This window comes from Hydra vulgaris, chromosome 15, assembly GCF_038396675.1.
Source record: "Hydra vulgaris chromosome 15, alternate assembly HydraT2T_AEP".
NCBI classification, from domain to species: domain Eukaryota; kingdom Metazoa; phylum Cnidaria; class Hydrozoa; order Anthoathecata; family Hydridae; genus Hydra; species Hydra vulgaris.
The window spans coordinates 8,505,001-8,527,500 of record NC_088934.1 but is presented as its reverse complement, the minus strand read 5'-3'; the positions used below and the strand labels follow the sequence as shown (position 1 = coordinate 8,527,500).

General features: G+C 26.5%; 1 protein-coding gene across 2 annotated transcripts in view; it reads left to right on the top strand.

Moving 5' to 3' along the window:
* LOC136072017 (piezo-type mechanosensitive ion channel component 2-like) overlaps window positions 1-22,500 on the top strand; it is a 169,344-nt gene that overhangs the window by 128,072 nt on the left and 18,772 nt on the right. For both annotated transcript variants that reach the window (XR_010644242.1, XM_065819887.1), the window contains exons 23-30: window positions 1-72; window positions 154-224; window positions 362-556; window positions 6,209-6,489; window positions 6,664-7,146; window positions 14,042-14,123; window positions 14,811-14,863; window positions 18,852-18,913. The exon at window positions 1-72 is cut by the window's left edge and continues 18 nt beyond it. Coding sequence is in view for 1 of the 2 variants with exons in the window: in XM_065819887.1 (XP_065675959.1) it covers window positions 1-72; window positions 154-224; window positions 362-556; window positions 6,209-6,489; window positions 6,664-7,146; window positions 14,042-14,123; window positions 14,811-14,863; window positions 18,852-18,913 (1,299 nt within the window). In the remaining variant the exon portion in view is untranslated. The remainder of the gene's footprint in view (window positions 73-153; window positions 225-361; window positions 557-6,208; window positions 6,490-6,663; window positions 7,147-14,041; window positions 14,124-14,810; window positions 14,864-18,851; window positions 18,914-22,500) is intronic.

Here is a 22,500-nt window from a genome sequence, read left to right as displayed (position 1 = left end):
AGAAAGATTAGAAGTCCATTTGGTTCAATCAATTCAGAGGGATGAGCAGATGATGTGTTCTATAAAAAACAAGTAATTTTCAAAATTTTACTTTTAATTTACAAATTTTAATTTACTTATATACTTATAGTTAAAATATTTGTTTTGAATTAGAGTTTCAAAACTCAAGAATCGATTAGCAAAACTTAATCTAAAAGCTAGAGAACCATTATCCCATTATGAAGGTAACAGTTGTCTTTATTTTTATTTCTTGTAAATATTTTTAGTTTTGACATTACTTTTAGTTTATTTGAGGCTTTTTTCATTATTTGAGGCTTTAATTTATTATTTTTGGTGTATTTAATAAGATTTGTTTTACTAGCAATATATTCTGGCGATTACTACTTGTTTGAAGATTCAGATAGTGAATCTGAAACCAAAGTTAATAATGAGGAAGGGTTTGAAGAAGATTTGCTTCAATGTTCCTTGCTTGCATCTGAACCTGTAGCAATGGATTGTAGTAGGAAAGAAGATACAAGTCAAGATGATGAATTTAATAGTTTTTTGCCAGAAAATAGTATGAATTTTATTTTTTGCAATTTCATCTTAAAACTAGCTTCTTGTTTTGTATGGAATCTTAAGTTTTATAAATTAAAATTTTTTTTTTTTTTTTGAAAATTTTTATAATAGTTTAAAAAAAAAATGTTTACTAGGTTTATTACCAACTTATTTCCAACAGAACATTTTAAATATATTCTTATTATATTTATATATATGATAAATTAGAATATTTCTAATAAATATTTCCTCTTTAAATCCTATAATATTTTTAACTTTTTTTTTCCAGCTATATACTTTACTAGTTATGTATACTTTACTTACACATTATCTGTGTACATTATCTAATTTTTTACTTATGCTAATACTTTTTGAAAAAGCTCACACAGCATGATCCTTGATTACATGCTAGGTTCCATTCTTTTATAAAAAAATATTTTTCTTTTAAAGTATTTTAACTTTAGTAAAAAAGATTGTAAAGTTCAAAATTTTTATAAAATTCTGATTCTTTTGTGACCCACGCAGGGATGCGGAGTTCCATCGATTTTTTGGGACTCCTAACTCAAAAATCATAGACTCCAACTCCAGACTCCAGAATTTTTATTCTTAAATTAAATATGTGGTTTTTATTATCTGGAATTTTGCATCTGAGAAAATGCTAGAAAAGTGACAGGGTACCGTTATAATTTTCTCTTATGAATTTTATTTTATTAATACATATATATACATATATACATATATATATATATATATATATATATATATATATATATATATATATATATATATATATATATATATATATATATATATATATATATACATATATATATATATATATATATATATATATATATATATATATATATATATATATATATATATATATATATATATATATACAGAGCCAGCTAAAGGGGGGTGCAAGCAGTGCTGTCACACAAGGCCCCGTGATTCCGAAGGCACTGCGCTTGGAAAGGTCCATTGCATTTTGACTTAAAATCAGACATAACAAAGTTGGCTTATTTTTTTCGATTTATGTGAAAAACATCTATATTATTGACCAAGTAATAATGTTTAAAAAACGCATGCACACATGCATATGTGTTTTTTGAACCATATTGTGTATTTCGTATACAATAAAAGAAAAGAAAACCTTATTTTTTTGATTAAAAAACAACCTTTTTGACATTCCTCTAAAAGTGTTCTAATTTTATAATTTATGATAAAAATTTTCTATTTTTATAATTTTCGACTAAAAGTATTCTGTTTTTATAAATAAAAAAACGTTCTTTATTTACAATTTATGATTAAAAAAACGTTCTAATTTTTTAATGTTTTAAATTTTTTATAAATTTAAAAAAATTTTATGGTGTTGTTTTTTATAATAGCCAAAATGGTCTTTAGAAAGTTCCAAAAATGGCTTCTAGGGAAAGAGATGCTGGACGAAAGTATACGTGTGGCTATGATAAATTGAAAAAAAGAAAAAACAAAAGTGAAGAAGCTGCAGCAAAACGAAGAGACAGTCTAGCAAAAATTTTAAAACCAGAAAAGGTGCAAGAAATTAATAATAATTATCATATACCAAGTACCATCCTTAATGATGGTGAAAGCATGGATACGACAATTCAACAAAAGGAAAATGTTAATGAAGCAGAGGGAAACGTAAACATGGAAGACTTCTCATTAATATCAAATAAACAAGATGAATCAGTGAAAAGTTTCCAGTTTCAAAACAATCAAGATATTGACGAAGGTGATATAGCTAGTATTACTACCAATGATCCTGGCCTGAAAATATAAGTGATAAAATTAGAATGACGATTATACAAAATGGCGTAATGCAAGTGAAAAATTATGATTTTCTGAAAGATTATAATAATTGAAGTTTTTCTGCATGCTATTATTTAAGAAAATTAACGAATGGGGAACAGCACAAATGAAAGTGGTTATTATATTCCAAAACCAAGGACTCTGCATTCTGTTATGCATGTAAATTATTTTTATCAAATACCTGCTGCTCTCTTTTTAAATGGTTGGGCACATTTTAGTTTGCGAATGCAAAGTCACAAAAGATCAGAACACCATTTACAAGCCATGTACAAATTGTTACAGCTGAAAAATAATTTTAAACTTGGAAAAACTATTGACATAGAACATGAAAAATAATTAAAAATGTAACATAGCTTTTAAAATGTGTTTGCGAATGAATAGTTGCGTGTATTCTATATTTATCAGAGCATAATTTGGCATTTCGAGGAAGTAGTGATGTTTTATATACCCCACATAATGGTAATTTCTTGGATTTCATTGAATTACTTGGAAGATATTTTCAAGAGAAGATTGTTTGTCTGAACAAAAAATTGTTGAATGTATGATCAAATTGGCTTAAGGCTTCTAATAACTCATTTGTTATTTGGAAATTTAATTGCTGCATTACAAAACACCTTAATATAGATTGCTTTGAAGTACTGCTTTTAATGGCTATATACTTTTGCTTCTTATTCTTTTCTTCTTTTTTTTCTAATTTTTCTTTTTTTAATATTATGAGGAGTTCTGGGTGTTTTCTAGATAAGTGTTGTATAAGATTGTTTATGTGAGCTTTTGTGGCACATGTAGTTTCTTTACTGCACAAACTCGTTACTTTTACTTTTTTTGGGTACAAGACATTTGAAGCATACTGCTTTAAATCCATTCAAAATTTTATTTGTACAATCAAAATGATTGTAGACTGTTTCTGATGCATAGTTAGTGGCCATTACTGGTCAAGATTGTTGCAAGCGAATAAATAGCAAACATGAATATAAAGAAAGAATATTTTTGTCATTTGCTTTCTATTATATGCTCTTCATAAAATTAATTACTTGTATAACAACCCGTGTAAACATAGTTAGGATAATTTTTATCATAACTAGTTATAAACTTATCATGTTGTTAAAACAAAATTTTGTAATGTTTCCTGTTATTCTTTTTAACATGTCGAATTCATAGTAAGTCCTTCTGTAAAAGGAATTGTTGTGCAAAAGAATTTTTATTTATTCATTGAGGTATTTTTATAATCATTTTTTGGCTTCTTTGTGACCTAGTTAGACCTAGTTAGTACGTTTTTTAACAATTCTCGAGCTTGTTAGTTTGACAGCACAAAATTACAGACAATTTTAAATTTTATTAACTTGTTTTGTTAAATTCATGGCTTTCGTCCTGTTGATTTAATAGTTTTCTGCATCTAAATCATAACACTTTTATTTGAATTTTTCATTATTAAAATAAGAATTCGGCATTTTGTCAGCAGAGTATAGCGAAAACAAATTTTTTAAGACATAATTAGCCATAATAATATATTATTATGTTAGTCAATACCTTGACTAACATGTCAATGTTAAATTATGTGCATTATTTTTGGCATGCACATAGTTTGGGTTCTTACAAGTTAAAAAAACAATACACACAATTATGTTATTACATAAAATGGTTTTATTGCGGTAAAATGCTCTTTGCCAGTGCTTTGTGACAAGACCATGTCCTTTTTTATGTCCCAAAATTTTTATGGACTTCTGAGTCTTTAGACTTCTGGATAAAATAGGAACTCTGGACTCTGCATCTCTAGACACAGGCTTATAAAATTATGGTTCTTTTGAGGTTTACTTTAGGAGGTATACTTTAGGAGAAAATACGCTTTTATGTTATAGTGTACACCTTTAAATATACTTATTCATAGATGTAGATATTCATACACCTTATTGTTACAGTGTTCACCTTTAAATATACTTATTAAATGGGATACATTTTTTATACACTTTTTTGTTATTATGACTTATTATTTACATTATGACAATGTCACAATTGTTGAAAGTTGGCTGCAAGAGCAGGTCTAACTATGTTTAAAATTTGTTTTTGCACCTTATCTAAAAGAGAAAGGGCATTATATTTGAAGATCCGGTATCAGTATTCCAGACAAGATGGATTTGATAAAAATAAAGAGATGCAGATCCTAATTTTGCATTGGATTTGATTTATGATTTCCAAAAAAATCAGATGTAAGAGTTAATTCTAGAAGATGAAGTGTAAATGACTCATTGAGTAAATTACCATTCATAAATATAGGAAGATCTAGATTGTTGCAATAATGGTTAGCTGAAAAATTTAAGTTTTATCTGAGTTAATGTTCATAAGCCACTGAGAGCCCAATGCTGCAGCAGAAGTTAGATCTATTTTAAGCTTAAATGTCCTCTCCAAACAGAGTTGGCAAAAACCTTTTTTTTTTTTAAAAAAAACAACCAGGCCCAATGGGTTTTTTTTGGGTAATTTTGGGCTTCATTGGGTAAATTTTTATTTCGTATCTGTTAATTTTTTTTTGTTTAGTGATATTGAAAATTAGTATAATTTTCTACTTTAACTTTATATTAAATATATTTTATTTAATGTTATTTAATAATTTATAAAAAAAAAATTTCAAATTATTTTGAAAATTATTTATTTTGATTTTTAACATAATTTTAAGGACTGTAATAGAAAAAAAAATTTCACGTTAAACCTAAATGTATTGATTTATTTAAAATTTAATAGTGATATTTTTTATAATTAAAAATGTCAATGAGAAATAGGAAAAAGAAGGCTGGAAAATATGAGGAAGTAACTGAAGTTTGATTGAACTTCAAATATGAACTAGAAATTCAAATGAATAAACTTGTTTCTCTGCGCAGCAGCCTTATTCATAAAGGTTCGTTTTTCTAATTTAAAGAATTGAGAGAGACTCATGATTATGATAGGAAGATGACTAATGGGATGGTAGTTAAACAAGTCAGATCGGTCTCCAGAATTTTTGAAAATAGGGATAACAGATACCATGCTTCAGCAGGCTGGTAAACAAAGACTCTGATAAGCACTTGTTAAATAGTTTTGAAAGTATAGGCAACAGCTCCGAAAAACACTTCTGCAAGACATTAACAGGTACGTTGCCTTGACCACAAGATATAGAAGATAAATGGTCCAAGTGAAATCTTAATTACTTTTAATAAACCCTTAGCTGTAACAAATGGACTTTAAAATTTGGCCTTGACAATGCACTCAAAAAGTACAAACAGGGACACTATCCATATGCAACATGGCACTGTTAGTACTCTAATATTTTACATAAGTTGAAGGAATTAGCCTCTCTAAGAGCTGCCACAGAGTTTGGGAAACCTGATTACCAGCTGGCCTCAGAACCATGAAACTAAGTTTTAGAGTTGTACCTTTATTAGGAGATAATAGAATGAGTTGCCTAGTCATCAGCAACTCATTCTAATATCTCCTACACAAGCAAAACACATGCAATAAGTCAAGAAAATCCAGAATTTTACATCCTAAACTGGAAACAATGTATTATAAATGCATCTACACCAGCCTAATAGATGAAGAAGGGGTGCAAAGCTGGTCAACAGATAGAATCCCTTAAATACTAAATTATAAATAAATTAATATACTTGTTCATAAGTGTACATTCTTCCTACACTTTGTTATTATAGTTTACATCTTTAAATGTAGTTATTCGTAAGTCTATATTCTTCATACACTTTGTTTTTTTAGTGTAAACCTTTAAATATCATTGTTCATAGACATTCATTCGTCATACACTTTATTGTTTCACACCACTTTTACTCTCTTTTTTTTTATATTAATTTTTTTTTAGTTGAATCCATATCTGTACATGAAGAACCAAATGAATCAAATATTGTTAGTGGTAGTCCTAAAGAAGAAACTTCTTCCTTTAAAAAGTCAATTGTCTATGGCTTTACCTATATAAAAGAAGTTTTTAAGACTGGCATGAACTCGATAAAAAAAATAATGGACGACTCCTCTAGTGATTATAGAAGTATTGCTGCACAATTAACTTTAGAAATGAACAAACATTCTTCTACAATCTCTTCTAAAAATACTCTAAATGAGGAGAAAAATGCCATTCAACAATCAGTAAATATTACATTTTTATATATCTTTTTTATGTTCTAAAAACAAATAGTTACAAGATAAAAGTATTTTTTAGTTATTTTATTTAACTATTAATTTGTTATTTATTAAACTAAATTGTTATATTTAATTAAAATAGTGTTGTTGCTTTGTTGTTATTAATGACTATTTATATAGGTAACTGAAGAGTCATCTAGTAGTTTGCAAAATGAAAATGATACTTGGTCACTTTTGGAAAATAATAAGGTGTTTTCAGAGCAAGTTGATGATTCTCATAATTATGGTTTTATGATGTCATTTTATTATGCTTTATTAGCAAATTCTAACTTGCTATGTTATACCCTGATGATTGTTAATCATATGTGTTATGCATCAGTTTTATCAATGCCACTTCCTTTTTTTGTGTTCCTTTGGGGAATGCTTTCAATCCCTCGCCCTAGTAAGCGGTTTTGGATCGTAATAATTACTTATGTTCAGTTAGTTATTGTTGTCAAATACATCTTCCAGTTTCAATTTCCAAATGCGTCATTTAATAGTTGCAATCCACCAACAAATAATCCCCTTTGTTCAGCACGTATTATAGGAATTGAGAGAAATTCAAGCTCAGTGTGCGATCTTTTGCTTTTATTGGGTTTATTTTTCCACAGATTTGCTTTAAAGGTTTGTTAAGTTTTTTTATTGTAATAGAAAGAAATATAATATTTTCCAAATTTATATTTGTTTTTACAATAGCTGCAGTATCTTGAATACTTTAGTTACTAGCTTTTTTTTCTTTAAATTTGTAAAATATTTTATTTTTCTACAGGGTTTTTCATCTTTTGTTTTTATTATTTATTATTATACTTTTTATTTTTATTATATTTTTGAGTATATATAATATATATATTTTTTATGTATTCTTTTTTTTTTGATTAAATGTTTTAAAAGTTAATTTTAGAAATATTTTAATGATAGTATCAATGTAAGTATAATTACTTGCCTAAGATATGTAGTAAAAATCAATTGTAGAATAAAACTAAAAATGCTGCAGAGTGTTTTTTTTTTTTTTTTTTTTGGAAAACATTGCTTGTTTATTAATATACATTGTGTAGATGTAGATAACTTTTCTAAATCTGGGCTATTGTTGTTGGTATTGTTATTGTTATTGGTGTTTGTTACCATTAGTTACCATTAGTTTAATTTTTTGAAACACTAATTGTTGTTAAGATATTTTGAAGCTTGTTAAAACATTTTCAATTTTTTAAATAGAAACGTACCAAAAAACAAATTCTTTAAGTAGGAATTTTTTCAGCAGTTTTATAAGCAGGAATCTTGATTACATTTTTAGAAGTTTTGTTAGCAAAATCAAAATAAGTTTTGGAGCAGTTTTAAAAAACAAAAATAAATTTCAACCACTCTTATTTCATTTTTTTATTTTTTGGATTAAAGTTATTAATAAAAAATCAATTTTTCTGCATAAAAAACTTCATTAGTTTTTAATTAAAAGGTTCTATGGTGCATGAGCTGTTCTATGTTTAATTGAAAGGTGCATTATATAAGCTGTTCTATGTTTAATTGAAAGGTGCATTATATAAGCTGTTCTATGTTTAATTGAATGGTGCATTATATGACCTGTTCTATGTTTAATTGAATGGTGCATTATATAAGCTGTTCTATGTTTAATTGAATGGTGCATTATATAAGCTGTTCTATGTTTAATTGAAAGGTGCATTATATAAGCTGTTCTATGTTTAATTGAATGGGGCATTATATGAGCTGTTTATTTTGGAAGTGGCATAAGTCACTTTGTTTTTAGACAGAGATTTCTAAAGGTTTTTGCTTTAACATGTTTAAAAACATTGTTGCCAATCGTCGAGAAGATTTACTTGTAATTGTTGTCTCAGGATACTTAAATTTTTATTAGTATAAATAATTTCGTGTAGTTATTGTTATCAATAGTTTGATTTTTTTTGAAAAGTTGACTTATGCCACTTTCAAAATAAACAGCTCATATGGTGAGGCTTCAAATTCTCAGTTTTATCATTCTCATTAAAAACCATGAACACTGCTTTAATAAAAGAGTTAATTTATCATATTGTGAAAATTTATGAAAAAACAAAACAATAAATTTATGACCGTAAAAATAGTAAGTCAAAACTTACATATTTCAATTTATGGTTTGTTTAAAAAAGTGAAAATAATAATTACTAAAGGTTCGAAAAAACTGTGCGTTAATTATAAAATCAACTGATGAAAATTAATACTAAAGGAATTTGCACATTGTACAAAACATGAAAATCCAATTTTTTTTAGGGGGAAACTTTAAAAAATAATTTATTAAAATTGTTTAGTTGGTTATAAAAATAATGATAAAAAGATATATTTAAAATATGTTATAAGAGTTTTTTGTTTTATTTTAAAATTAAACTTAAAACTATAAGTGGTTTATATTAATTGTTATTAGTTTTAAACATCTTTGTCTTTAATTTTATATAAATATGTGTGTTAAAGAGTTATGAGTATTTCCAAGAGTTTAGAGTATTTAATTGACTTGATTTAAAAGAAGAATAAGGTTTTAAAGCAGTTGTAAGTTTTATTTTAAATATTCAATCACTGCTCAATTTCTTTAGACTGTTGTGATTTGAGGTTGTTTCATGTGAAATTACATTTCTGTGAAATACTATTATTACTAACAATGATAGTAACAAGGTTTTCTTTCTTTTAGACAAGACTCAAAAATGAATTGTAAATGTTGTTTGGACCTGCTGCTTAGTTTGAGCCTCTGTCTCATCGTCATGAGTTTGCAACTCTTTTTCTTTTCTACAAATGGTTACCATGGTTTCTGCTTAAGCGAGCTAATTTCACTTGTCACATCATTCGATCAATCATGGGTTATTAGTCATTCAGCATTCATCCTTTGACTGTAATTATTCCTTCATGCACAAAAAAGTTTCATCTAATTTTTTCTGTAAACATTGGTGCTTTGGAATTCTCGCTTGTCTTCATTTTTTTCTGACACAATTTGCATAACTTTAAGTCTTCTGCAAATTCTTCCTTTTTTAGTTTTTTTTTTAAATTAATTAATGTTTATTTATTTTCAACTTGCAAAAATTTACTTTGCAAGGTTGCTTGTTGCCATGTTGTGAGCGAATTTGTTTTAAAAACCCAATATTGTATTATTTTTTTTTTAAATAAAAAATATTGTTAAAATTTGAATTGTTTACATACGTTAATCTAAAAGTTTAAAAAATCTTTGATTAGTGGTAGTTTAATATAAATTCTTAACAATAACTTATATTTAATTACTAAAACTATTGCAGAGGCCTCATTTTGAATCGATTTAAATATTATATAATATAGTTTTGTTGTAATTAAAGTATGTATTGTCAATTTAACATAACATTTTAAGCTTAATGGCACTAAAACAATTTTTATAATTTTTTGACTTTTTGGAATTTTAGTTAGTTTGGGAATACTGTGTTATGCCGCAACATAAGGCTGGTTAACACTTTATGACAAAGATTTCTGTTATTAAAATTTGAAGAAAATTGGTTTTCTTAAAATAAGCATCAATATTTGGATATATGCTTTTTTTGGAAAGTATATAATTTTTATTTTTTGGAAGTATATATTTCTGAAGTACGAAATTCCTTGAAATGATTTTAATTAGCTGATAAAATATTTCACTTTTTATCTTGGTACAGTGAATGCTCTATATAAGCAACCTCTCTATAAGCAACATTTATAAGCAACCTTTATACAAGCAACTTTTTTTAGTTCAACTGTTCTGTATAACCTTTTTTTTTTAAAGCTAAATGTTTGAATTAAGTTTAGGCTAATTCAGAAGTAAAATCAGCTGTTCACAACAACATAACCTCAAATTGTAAAAAATTATGTTATTGGAATATGTTTGTGTTTTGTGTTGCCAGTATTGAAGTGAATTTCTGTTAAATAGAATAGTTACTTGAATTCTGTTATTTTCTGTTAATAAATTAATTGATATTTTTGTGCTTTAAATTTAACCATAAAATCAGATAAATCAGAAGAAAAAAAAAAGACGTTCAATTTCTTTAAAATATCTATTTTAAAGGACATTGAAAATGCTAAGAAAACAAAGGACATTGGTAACGAATATAAAGTTGCTAAATCTACAATAAGAAGAGTAAAAGAAAATAAAGAAAATTTAGAAGAATCCAAAACGTATATGAATCAGAATAAGATTAAACAAATGAAGACAATAAAATTTAAAGCTTAATGGCTCTAAAACAATTTTTATGAATAGTGAAATCGATGATACAGTGAAATCAATGATACAGTGTTTTCTTGGTTCTTAGAGCGGCGTCAATTAAATGATTTAGTTCCAAATGAAATGATAAAATTAAAAGCACTGGAAGTAAATAGATTAGATAATAAACCTGAAACATTTGTAGCAATTGATAGATGGTTAACAAAATTTAAAAAAACGCCACTGTATATCGATTTTGTCTGTTTGTGGAGAGAGTGTGTCTTGCAATGTGGAGCTAGCTAAATTATTTATAAATAAATTTAAAAATTATATTGCTCAAAATGGCTTTTTGCCTGAACATATACATAAATGAGGCGAAACTGGTCTTGTCTATAAAAGCTTGCCCAATAAAAGTGTAATACAAATTTTAAAAAATCCGCTGCTGGAAGAAATGCAATAAAGGAAAGAGTAACAATTATGTCGTGCGTAAATGCTACAGGTACGCGTAAATTAGATTTAATGATTATTGGAAAATCAAAATCTCTTGGTTGCTTCAAAAATATGGATTTGCCAGTATATACAAATTATCCATAAGTGCTTGGCAAGCCTATACACTTTTTAGCAACTGGTATAATGATATATTCATTCCTTTAGTAACTCAACACTTGGAATCTAAAAACCTTCCCATAAAAACCCTTCTCTTAGTAGATAATTCAACTTGCTATGGGTCTGAAAATAATTTTACTGGTAACCGGAATTTTAAAGTTTTTCCCCCCTAATAACACACTATTATTGCAACACTAGATCAAAATGTGATAAAAGCACTAAAACAACGCTATTGCAAACATCTACTTGCATGTTTTTCAGCCTTAGGTGCAGAAGATGAAATAGTTTCACTACTGAAAAATATAAATGTTTATTTAGTGGTGCAGGCATGGAATGAAATTTCTGTGTCAGTTATACAAAATTCATTTAAACATTTTTTTCATCAAGTGATGAAATTTAATACAATAAGATTATAATTTGATATGTAACAATTGTAATTTAGCAGATACTGAAATTATGGAGTGGGCAAGTGGAACAAGCGAGGCAAATCATCCATTTAACCTTGAAGAAAATCCTGAAGTAGAAAGTGAAATTACTCCTGTTGAAGAAAATGAAAAAAAGTTGGATGACTCCAATAAAAACATCAATGATATTATAAATTCTTTTAATTTGGTAATAGAATGGGCAAAAGAAAACGACTGCGAATAATAAGAGAAAATATCATGAACAAATATATGTAATTTTTCTTGTTTATTTTGGCAATAAGTGCTGTACTAAATCAAAGATTTCTCAAAATTTGATTGTTTACTCTTTTTTTTTTTGAAATATAATTAATAACTACACTTATGATAATAATAATAAAATGATTTCTTTTGCAAAATAAAACTGAATTTTTTTATTCTACACAGTTTAGTAAAAGAAATAAGTAAAAATATGTTCCAGACAATAAGTATTTTTTCACTCCTTTTTCCCCTATAAGCAACTTTTCCCAATAAGAAACTTTTTTATTGAAATTGGTTGAAATAAGTTGCTTATATAGAGCGTTCACTGTATTGAATCTGTAAAGTTTAAAGTATTTAAAATTCATCAGCTTGGACGATGTCTTAGCAAGATTAATGGCATTTGTCTTGTATATTTTTTCACTAATAACAATGAAATAGAAAAATTCTTTATTGTTGCTGTTTGTTATTCTTCTTTGTATCCAAAGTTTAAAACATTTTGTTCTAATCATTTTGTTTTTTATTATTAAATGGATGAGTTTAATGCTGATGTTGGAAATAGTTTGGCTAAATGCCTTCAAAATCTTTCATAGTATTTATCTTTCTCCAGAAATAGTTTTGTTTTTGCACACCCACTTTTACTAAAAATTGTCCATTAAATATCAGGTTTTGAACTTTTTGCTTTTTAGTTCTAGATTTGAAAAAAAAATTTCAAATCTCAGTTTTAAACTTACTAGACAGCTTTCAGAGCTTGTGATTGATGACATTTGGAATTTATTCATACATAAAGTATTGTAAATAAAGACAATTATTGGAATCATTGTCAGCTCAACTTCTTTAAGACTTATAACTAATGACTGAGCTGGAAAAAAAAAACATTAGCCAAATAAAAGACTTTAATGTTCTCAAAATGAAAGGAATGAAAAGAAAAGCAGAAGAAAATAATGAAAGCAAAAAAATAACAATAAATTTAATTTAAAAAGAACTGATGGCAATTTAAAGACTAGTTTGTTAAATGATAATCTTGATATGGCAATGTTTTAGTAAAGTATACTGCAAGTTAATTTATTTTACCCTTTTGATTATGAAAAAGAGTGATTTCAGAAATTTAATGTAAGCACTTAATGTGGTTTTAGAAAAATATTTCATACATTTTTTTTCTACATTTAGTAGATTTTGTCTCTACAAAATGGTACATTGTTGTGACAAAATCTAAGTTACTTTCTGATGTGTAAGAAATCTTTAGAACCCAATACCCCAGTTTAAGTCATGATCCTGGAAGTTTAGTGTCTGACATAGATAAGATGCTATTTTCGTTATTTTAAACCTATTGAAAAAATTATAACTGAAATTTATCAAGATTCTACAGTACTAAGCTTTAACATGGACTAATGTTGATTATCTAAAGCAAGTATTGAGGTTAGAATTAAATAGAAAATTTTTTTTGGAACAGTTGCAGTGTTTATTTTAAACGGTTTCAAAATTTTTTGACATCCTGTGCAAGATGCAATAAACAATAAAGGTGTACTATTTATTAAATACATTATAACCTTATAACAGTAAAGGTGTACTATTTATCTTTTTTTATTCCCCCTACAATTGACTTTTTTTTAATGTCAATTCACCTCACCAAGGCCGAGAAGGCCACTAAAGTCAAGGAGGCTACTTTAGTTGTGGTTACAACCCTCTCTCAGCTTTATAACTCCAAAATATTAACCTTGAAAAACAAGGCTGCTGCAAAGAATCAAATTAAACACTGTACTACCAGGGGTGTGGCGGGGATCAAACATGGAACTTCTTGTTTATGAGGTGAGTGCCTTACCACTATACCACTGCAGTATATGTTAAAGAAAATCTAGACTTTCTTTTATTTTCTAAGTCTGTCATCCCACCTAGTATAAGATTTGAAATGTTTTAAGAATTTTTATTTATTTTAGCACAGTTCTAACATCCTTTTTAATACTAGAAAGATTTTAATTGCTTTTTGTTCTAACAAGTAGTAGCAAGTATCAAGTAGTAGCAAGTATCAAGTAGTAGCAAGTATCAAGATTTAATTGCAATAATAGTTTATACAGTTTATATATAGGGTCATGGTTTGTGGAGAGAGAAATTATTTAATGATGATGAAGATTGTACACCAAGACACAAAGATGTAGCAAGTAATGCAGGTGATTAATATTGATTTTTTATTATTATCCAGTTTTGCAAAAAGTACCCTTTATGACAAATTGGTTTTATGATTAGGGTGGGCTATAAAGTTTTTTAATTTTTTTCTTTTTTTTTTGACCATTAAAAAAAAATGACTTTTTGTATTTAATATTTTTGTAGCATATGAAATTGTTTTATATAACCTAAATTTTTTTTATATGAAACATTTTTTAGTTACATTATTTCTTTCTTGTATACTTGTATTATAAATTTTTTAATGTAGTTTAAAGAGCAACTAGGATGTATTCTTATTAATTTTTTTGTTTACTTTGTTGTTTTTTTTTAGTTTTTATATAATTTTTATTTCTTTTTAATTTATTTTATTTTTTATACTTATTACCTCTTAGTTTGTATAAACACAATAAGAGTTTATAATTATTAAAAAAAGTAAAATAAAATACTATAAAGAATTTATTAGATATGCTATAGAGAATAAATTTGATATTCTATGGAGAATACATTAGATATACTATAGAGAATACATTTGATATTTTATAGAGAATGCATTAGATATACTTTAGAGAATACATTAGATATACCATAGAGAATTCATTGGATATACTATAAATATACTGTTTTTTAATTATTATTTTTTTACTATACTGTTATATATACAGTTTTTTTTTGTAATTTTTTTTTTTTTCCAGAGAATCAACGTTTTGTATCTTCTTTACTTGACAATTCAATGGATTCAGAGAACGTATAAAGATTTTTATTTTTACTTTTTTTGTCTAAACTTAATTAAATTTTTTATATTTCTTGTAAACTTAATTTATTTACATTATACAAGACTTTTCAAGTATCCCCAATTTCAAAAATCTAAAGTACATTCAAAAGTAACTTTAAACACATAAAATGTTTTAACGGAACTCCAAACATAAAACATGTTGAGATTCCTAAATTTTTTGATGAAAGTTCCAACAAGTAATTTATTTAGGCAAAAAATGAATTAAAACAAATTTTGAGCTAAGGAATTCTTGATCTAATAGTTATATAAAGTAAAGAAAAAAGAATAATAATGTAAAATAAAATAAGATTAAAAAATAAAAACAGTATAAAAGATTAAATAAATAAAAACAAACATTTAAAAAAAATAAAAAGTTAAAAGTAATTAAAAGCGATGTAATTTGTTGTCAAAAGAATCATTTTTACCTTCGGTACTCTAAAAACTAACAATTTATGTAAGTGTGTGTGTGTGTGTGTGTATATATATATATATATATATATATATATATATATATATATATATATATATAGAGTCTTGCATAGTAGTTGAAAAGTTTCTTCCATAAACTGTTGTTTTAAAGAGAACACTAATAAACCAGATCAGAAAAAGTTTAAAAACTTGAATAAAGTTGTTTTTTTTTTTTTTTTTAATGATAATGATTGCTTGCCCAAACCAAACCTTCAATCAATGTAGCAGCTCTTCCTTGTTGCAGCAGGCTATAAGATAGTCGATGCAGCAGCATTCCCTTGTAGCAGCAGGCTATAAGATAGTTGATGTAGCAGCACTTCCTTGTTGCAGCAGGCTATAAGATAGTCGATGTAGCAACACTCTACGCATGTTTTAAAAACAATAAAAAAACAAAAACACTATTAATTCAAAAAACTTTCTAGTCATTATTACTGCGGTTTTTTAAAAAACAGTTAAACTTAATATACTTTAGCATTATTTTAATTGTTTTAACTTTCAGGCGACATTAAAATGTAGTTTAATTGTTGAAGTCGCTTAAATGTTGTTGGAAGAGACTTTTTTTTACCATAAAAATTTCTTTCGACTACGATAAGACATGTACCAGAAAAAATCTGTGCGAACATTTAAAAGAATATTTATTTAACTATTGTACTTCAATAATGAATGTTATATATATTTTGAAAGTACATATATTAATATTCTTAAATTTCACTTAAGAAAGTTTGTGAAGTTTTGTATGTAAGAACGCACGCACTTTGCGTTTTACAATCGACATTAGCTTTTTGCACAGTCTTCGGCTGAACTTTCTTGGTAGCTCTAATTCATTTATTTTTGATGTCTTTAATGTTTTTGGCTTCTTTTACATTGAACCTTAGTTTTCTTTTGACAAGAGCCCAAATGGCAAAAGAAATTTCTTGAGGCATTCTTTTATGTAGTTTTTTGGTGTTAATTGTTCCTGTAATCACAAAACAATAGCTTCTTTCACCACATTCACAAATTGCTTGCCAAACTAAGAATTTTTCAGCAAATTTTTGCGTTCCAATGCATTTATAATTGGAATTCAGTTTCTTGCGATTATTTACTGAATAATATTGGTGTCCTGGAAGAGATCGGAAATATGCAGCACAATAAGTTTCATCGTCAATAATCAAACAAGATTTTTTGGCGCATAATTTTTTATAGCTTTGAACAACAAATTGTGAAATTTTCTTGCTTTTCTTCACGACAAGGAATTTTTTTCTTTTTATAAGATTTATAGCCACAATTTCTCATTACTCTTTGTATAGCGGAAGCACTTGTCTTAAATTTATTCGCTAAAGTTCGAACAGAAATCTCAGGTTTTCTGTCTAAGGCATCTTTCACTTTTTTACCAAGATCTCGTCTAACAAAACAATTTTCTTCCACTTCCTGATTTCCTTTTGATTGTACCAGTGTACTTAAATTGTTTCACAACACTCTGCACTGTTCTCAAAGCAATCTGCAACTCTTTAGAAAACGTTTTGTTTGATACAAAAGGAGTTTCAAAGAGAAAATGCAAAAATTTTTCTTGCTTTTTATCTTGATTTGATGACATTTCAATTAACTAATTGTTTTGATAACAGAGTTGTTTAAATTTTAAATAACACTAATACAATGACATTTTAAAACAATTAGCTACTTAAAATGATGCACCGTTTCCGTAAACACCACATAAGAACATGCGCAGATTTTTTCTGGTACATGTCTTATAAGCAGAGTTGTTAGTCCTTGGCCTTGGTCTTGGCCTTGCCTTAGGACCAAAAATTAAGGCCTTGCTCTTGGTCTTGAACATTTTGGCCTTGGTCTTCCACCTTCTCTTAATAATTTCAGAACTTTCTTTCGTGTTGGCATTTTAAAAATTGTATTACAGTTGATTTTGTTTACAAGAGTCATTTTTGTTTACTTAAAAGCATTAGAACTTAATTTTGTGTTTTATGTCACTGTTTAAATTGCTATTTTTGGCTAGCCATTTTAAAACTACAATTAATGACATGATTGGTTAACGGGAATTTAATACATCCATATAGTATGCCACATGTTTTTTTGATGTTTTTTTTATTAGTTAAAACATTTTAAAAAGATTTAAATACGTGTATTTTTCTTAAAATTAAAAACAGAATTTTATAGGTTTTTTTTTAATTAAAATAGTTTTTATTATATTTAAGTTATAATTTATTATTAATTTTTTTTTATCTATTTATACTGTTTTTATTCAACTTATCTAAATCTGTTTGAAAAAGTTGTTAATAATGTAGTTTTTATAGAGTTTTTTTTTATAATTTTTTTTTTATAAAATCCAAATTTGAACAAATAAGCAACAGTTTAAATAGTTTGGTTCCTTAAATATAAAAGATTTGCTCAAGAACAACACCAGAAGTTGCTTTGACATTACTAAAAATAGTATTACACCTCAGATTTAAAAGCTCTTTACTAAAAAATAAAGTAGCCTTTTTGCATATTATTTACAAAAATCATGTTTTACAAACAAAATAGTTTTGACAAACTATCTTGAACGAATAAATCACTAGAATCTAATCAAAAAGAGTTTTCGTTAAAAAAACTGTACATAATGAAGCAATATTCAAAAATTAGATATATATATTTGACAAGTATTTCTGTGTCCCTGCAATGTCAGCTCCTGTCAAGCGTTTCTTTTGTCAGAGTGAATTTATAATGTGCCTTCATAGATCTTGTATGTCTGATGTGTTGCTTGAAAGTTTGATGTTTCTTAAATGTAGCAATGCCGTTTAGGCTATAGTGATAGTTAATGCTTTTAAAATTTTTTAAAACTTTTAAAAACGCTAGCAACTAATATCAACATATTTTTAATTAAAAGATGTTAATATTAGGTGTTTGCATTAAGCACAAAAATACATAAAAATAAAGAATTAAAAGCTTTATTTTTTTATTTTTATGTGTTTTTGTTTTTGGCTGACATATTATTTCCAAATATAAGTTCTTACTTCGTCAAAGTCTGTGCGTAACCTTGATATAATTTCACAACATGTGGTTTTATAGTCACAGCACTTGCTACCTGCAGTTTTGTTAACAATTGACTTTAATGTAAGGCCAAAATTTTAGTCTTTGGCTTTAAAAATGTTTTGGAAGGCCTTGAAACTTTTGTCCTTGATCTTGGTCTTGAAATTCTTAGCCTTGGCCTTGAAACTTTTGGCTTTGGTCTTGGCCTTAGCCTTAAAACATGTGGCCTTGACCTTGCTATTTTCGGACTTGACCTTGCTATTTTTGGCCTTGTTAACAACTCTGGATATAAGGGGATATATATATATATATATATATATATATATATATATATATATATATATATATATATATATATATATATATATATATATATATACACACATATATATATATATACATACATACATACATGTGTGTGTGTATAATTAGGAAAGAATAAACATTAATATATAAAATGATAATGCTTTTTTAAAACATTCAGATTTAATTTTAGGTTAAGAAAATACAAGATGAAAAATCATTTATAAATAGGACTCTCATATACCAAAAACCAAGGTAAACATTCACTTAAAAAAGTTTGTAAATTTAATAATTGAACAAAAGTTTATTTAAAAAAAAAAGTTGAACTTTCTAATTAAAAGTGAACTAGACAATACACTCTTTTAGAATATATATTTTTAAAATTTTTACTTTTAGTGTTTAGTTTCAAAGTGTAACATTTGTAACTGCTGTTTTTATAAACTGTTCTTTTTACAATTTCCATAGCGACCCTATAATAAATATCTTATATCTAATTTATGTTGGTGAATGCAGGCCCTGTGATGAATAAAAAATGCTTAATGCATTCATGTGACAGAGTTTTTGACGTCATATAATTCTTTTTATTTGCTTTTTATATTTATCGACATTAACTTTTTTGAACTAATAAAGATGAGCATATTTTATGTATTTGTAACTTTTGTAACATAAGGTCTGCAATTTTTAAAATATGCTACATTAAAATATCGCAACTAAATATCTATAGAGTTGTTTAAGTATTACCAAACAAAAACATTTTTAGCATAACATAAATACCATACCGTAATATAAAATCACTTGTTAACTTATTGATAATAAATAGTTATTGATTAACTAAAAGCTTTCGCATTTGTATCAGTATTATTTTGACACTTGATCTGGAGTTTTTGATGAGAATATTATCGGTTATTAAAGATATTATTAAAAAAAGTTCAAGTGTTAAATTTTTGTATGCCATATAATATGGATGAAATGAAAAAATTCAAATAATGAAATAATGAGCTAATTTAAATTAACAGCATTTTTCAAAGAAGAAAAATTAATTTCTATTTTTATCTACTCACCAAGCAAAAGTTAGCAAAAGTTTTATGCCATACAGTTTTAACTTGGAAAAAATCACCCATAGCAAATGGCTTTGGGCGATGTGAACAGTTTGCTAGCAAGCACAAAGGAGTGATATCATTCTTTTTTTTTTCTTTTTTTTTTTAAAAAACAGTTTCTAAAACTTCTAAATGTGGCTCATATGACCAACAATGTTTAGGAATACTGGTTTATGAGTGTTTTTCACCATAAAATCAGATAATCAAAGTGTTTTGTAAAAATATCAAACTAGGAGCAATAAGATAATAACTGGGTTTTTATATCCTCTATTATTGTGTTTGATTGGTTAGCATCAAAGCCACTTCCATCACATTTCAATTTTATACTGTAACATTCGGTTTGCACCATTTTTAACATGTATATTGTACTAATAATCAAGTCAAATTTTCCTGTAATTCTTTTTTCTAAAGTTACTTTATTGTCATGTCACAAACAGACATATTTGCTAGAATGTTTATACCAAATATGTTGTATGCACATTTCAAATCAAAGGCAAATGGTGATATATTTATCATACAGATGAAATTTAATCAGGACTTTTTGTATAAACCCATGGTTGTTGGAAATGTTTAATTGCCATAAATAAATATCTTATTGCCAGAATTATTAAATAGTTAAATATATAGTTGCCAGAATTAAACACTAACTCTGCTGGCATAATAAATTTTATTTCTGTCCAAAAATGAGAATTACTCTTACATAACTTCAATAACTGTACTGTTTTACATGATATTGAATTAGAGTTTTTCTGGGAAATTTATTGACTTAAGGTCAGGCAGTTAAAATCAGCACGAAAAATAATAATGGTCAATGACTGGTTAGAATTGATAGAACTGCTATCTCAACCTCAAATAAACTTTTGTTTGTCAAGAATCTTATAAAGCTATAAATTTAAAGTTTTGACAAATAATTTTTATAAAAAAATTAAAAAATTTAGAATTTTATTTCAATTGTAATCTTATAGCTTATGATAATATAGTGTTTTTTTTTTACTTGTGTATGCTTTCAGTGATATGCCTTTTTTATGTGTTTTCTAATGCAAATGAAATGTAGATAAAATATGTTGAAATCACCTATAACTAAGTTTATGATAATGAAATGATTGCAGACTGTTCAAGTTGATTTACTTAGTTTATCTCTCTCTGATTATATGTCGTTTATAAAGACTTCCATCAAACAACGTATTGTAATTTATTATTTAAAACATTATGCAACTATTAAGCTAACAGATATGAAATTTCAGATATGAAGATTCTTGCTAAAGATTTAGAGTATTCCCTTATAATAACTTTGTTATGATTAATAGTTTTATAAATCATGTTCAACATCTGAGTTTTAGTTCTCTTCTAAATTTTTAAAAATAACTTTTACAAATAAGCAAAATTTACAGCCTTTGTTGTATTTATTTTTTAATTTTATTTTTAAGTTGCTTAATTAAGCTAACAGATATGAAATTTCAGATATGAAGATTCTTGCTAAAGATTTAGAGTATTCCCTTATAATAACTTTGTTATGATTAATAGTTTTATAAATCAGTTGCTTCTCACCTCAACTCTTCTACAGGTCCTGTAAATATTCCTGTCATTACATAATTGTCAGACGATTACTTCTACAGACCTCTTTTTATTACTTTTTAAACTATTTAACGAGTGCTTAACTGAATCTTGTTTTCCTTTAAAATGGTATATGTTCCAATTTTTGAAAACTCTAAAGATAGCTCTGACCCCTCTAACTATCATCCAATCATAACTATCATTCAATCATAACTATCATCCAATCATAACTATCATTCAATCATAACTATCATCCAATCATAACTATCATCCAATCATAACTATCATTCAATCAGTCTTCTTATCGTTTCTAGCAAGGTCTTTGAATCTTCAATTAACAAACTTCTAATATCAAATCTTAGAAATAGGGAGACAAGTTTAATTGGTTTTGACATATCAAAGGTTTTCAATAAGGTCTGGCTTGCTGGTTTTTATATAAGCTCTCTTCAAATGGTATATGTGGAAAATTATTAAATCATTTTTTTTTTTTACAAAGAATTAAATTTGTCATTGGACAACTTTAATACATGACTTTATTTTTAAGTTTAGTTGACTTAGATAGACAATGCTCTTCTTCATTTCCAGTAACTTTTGAGGTACCACAAGGTTCCATCCTTGGTCCTGTGTTTCTCCTTTATATTCTCTATAAATCTGTCTTCATATGAAGTACTGTTGTCATAATCAGGCTGGTTTTTTAATGATGCTTTTTAATAATGTCTCTTTTAGACAAGGTCAAATAAATTAATGCAACATTGTTGCACTTGTTCTAGCTCTATTTTTTAGTTTGAGTTTTTGTTCTATTCTTATATTTTACAACACCCTTACAGCCTTTTACAGCCTTACAGTCTTTTAGGATTATTGATATTATGGAAATAAGCATACCTAAACAAATTATTATAGTAATAATGATTTTTTTAAGTATGCTTTTTTTACTGTATTTACTCAGTGATAGTCTATCAGATTTTCAAGAAATACTGAAAATGCAATTAATGTTAGTGTTAGCTTACCAAGTTAGCTTGCCAACTATGATAACTGCAAGACATTAAACTTAGATAAGTTATCACACAAAATAATACTCCCCAAATTTTGTCAGTGAACAGTGTGTTTGCAAAAGTTTTTATGTTTGTAATATGTAATAAATATAAAATTATATATATCTAAAAAAAAATTGAGTAGCTTTTTTTAGTGTAG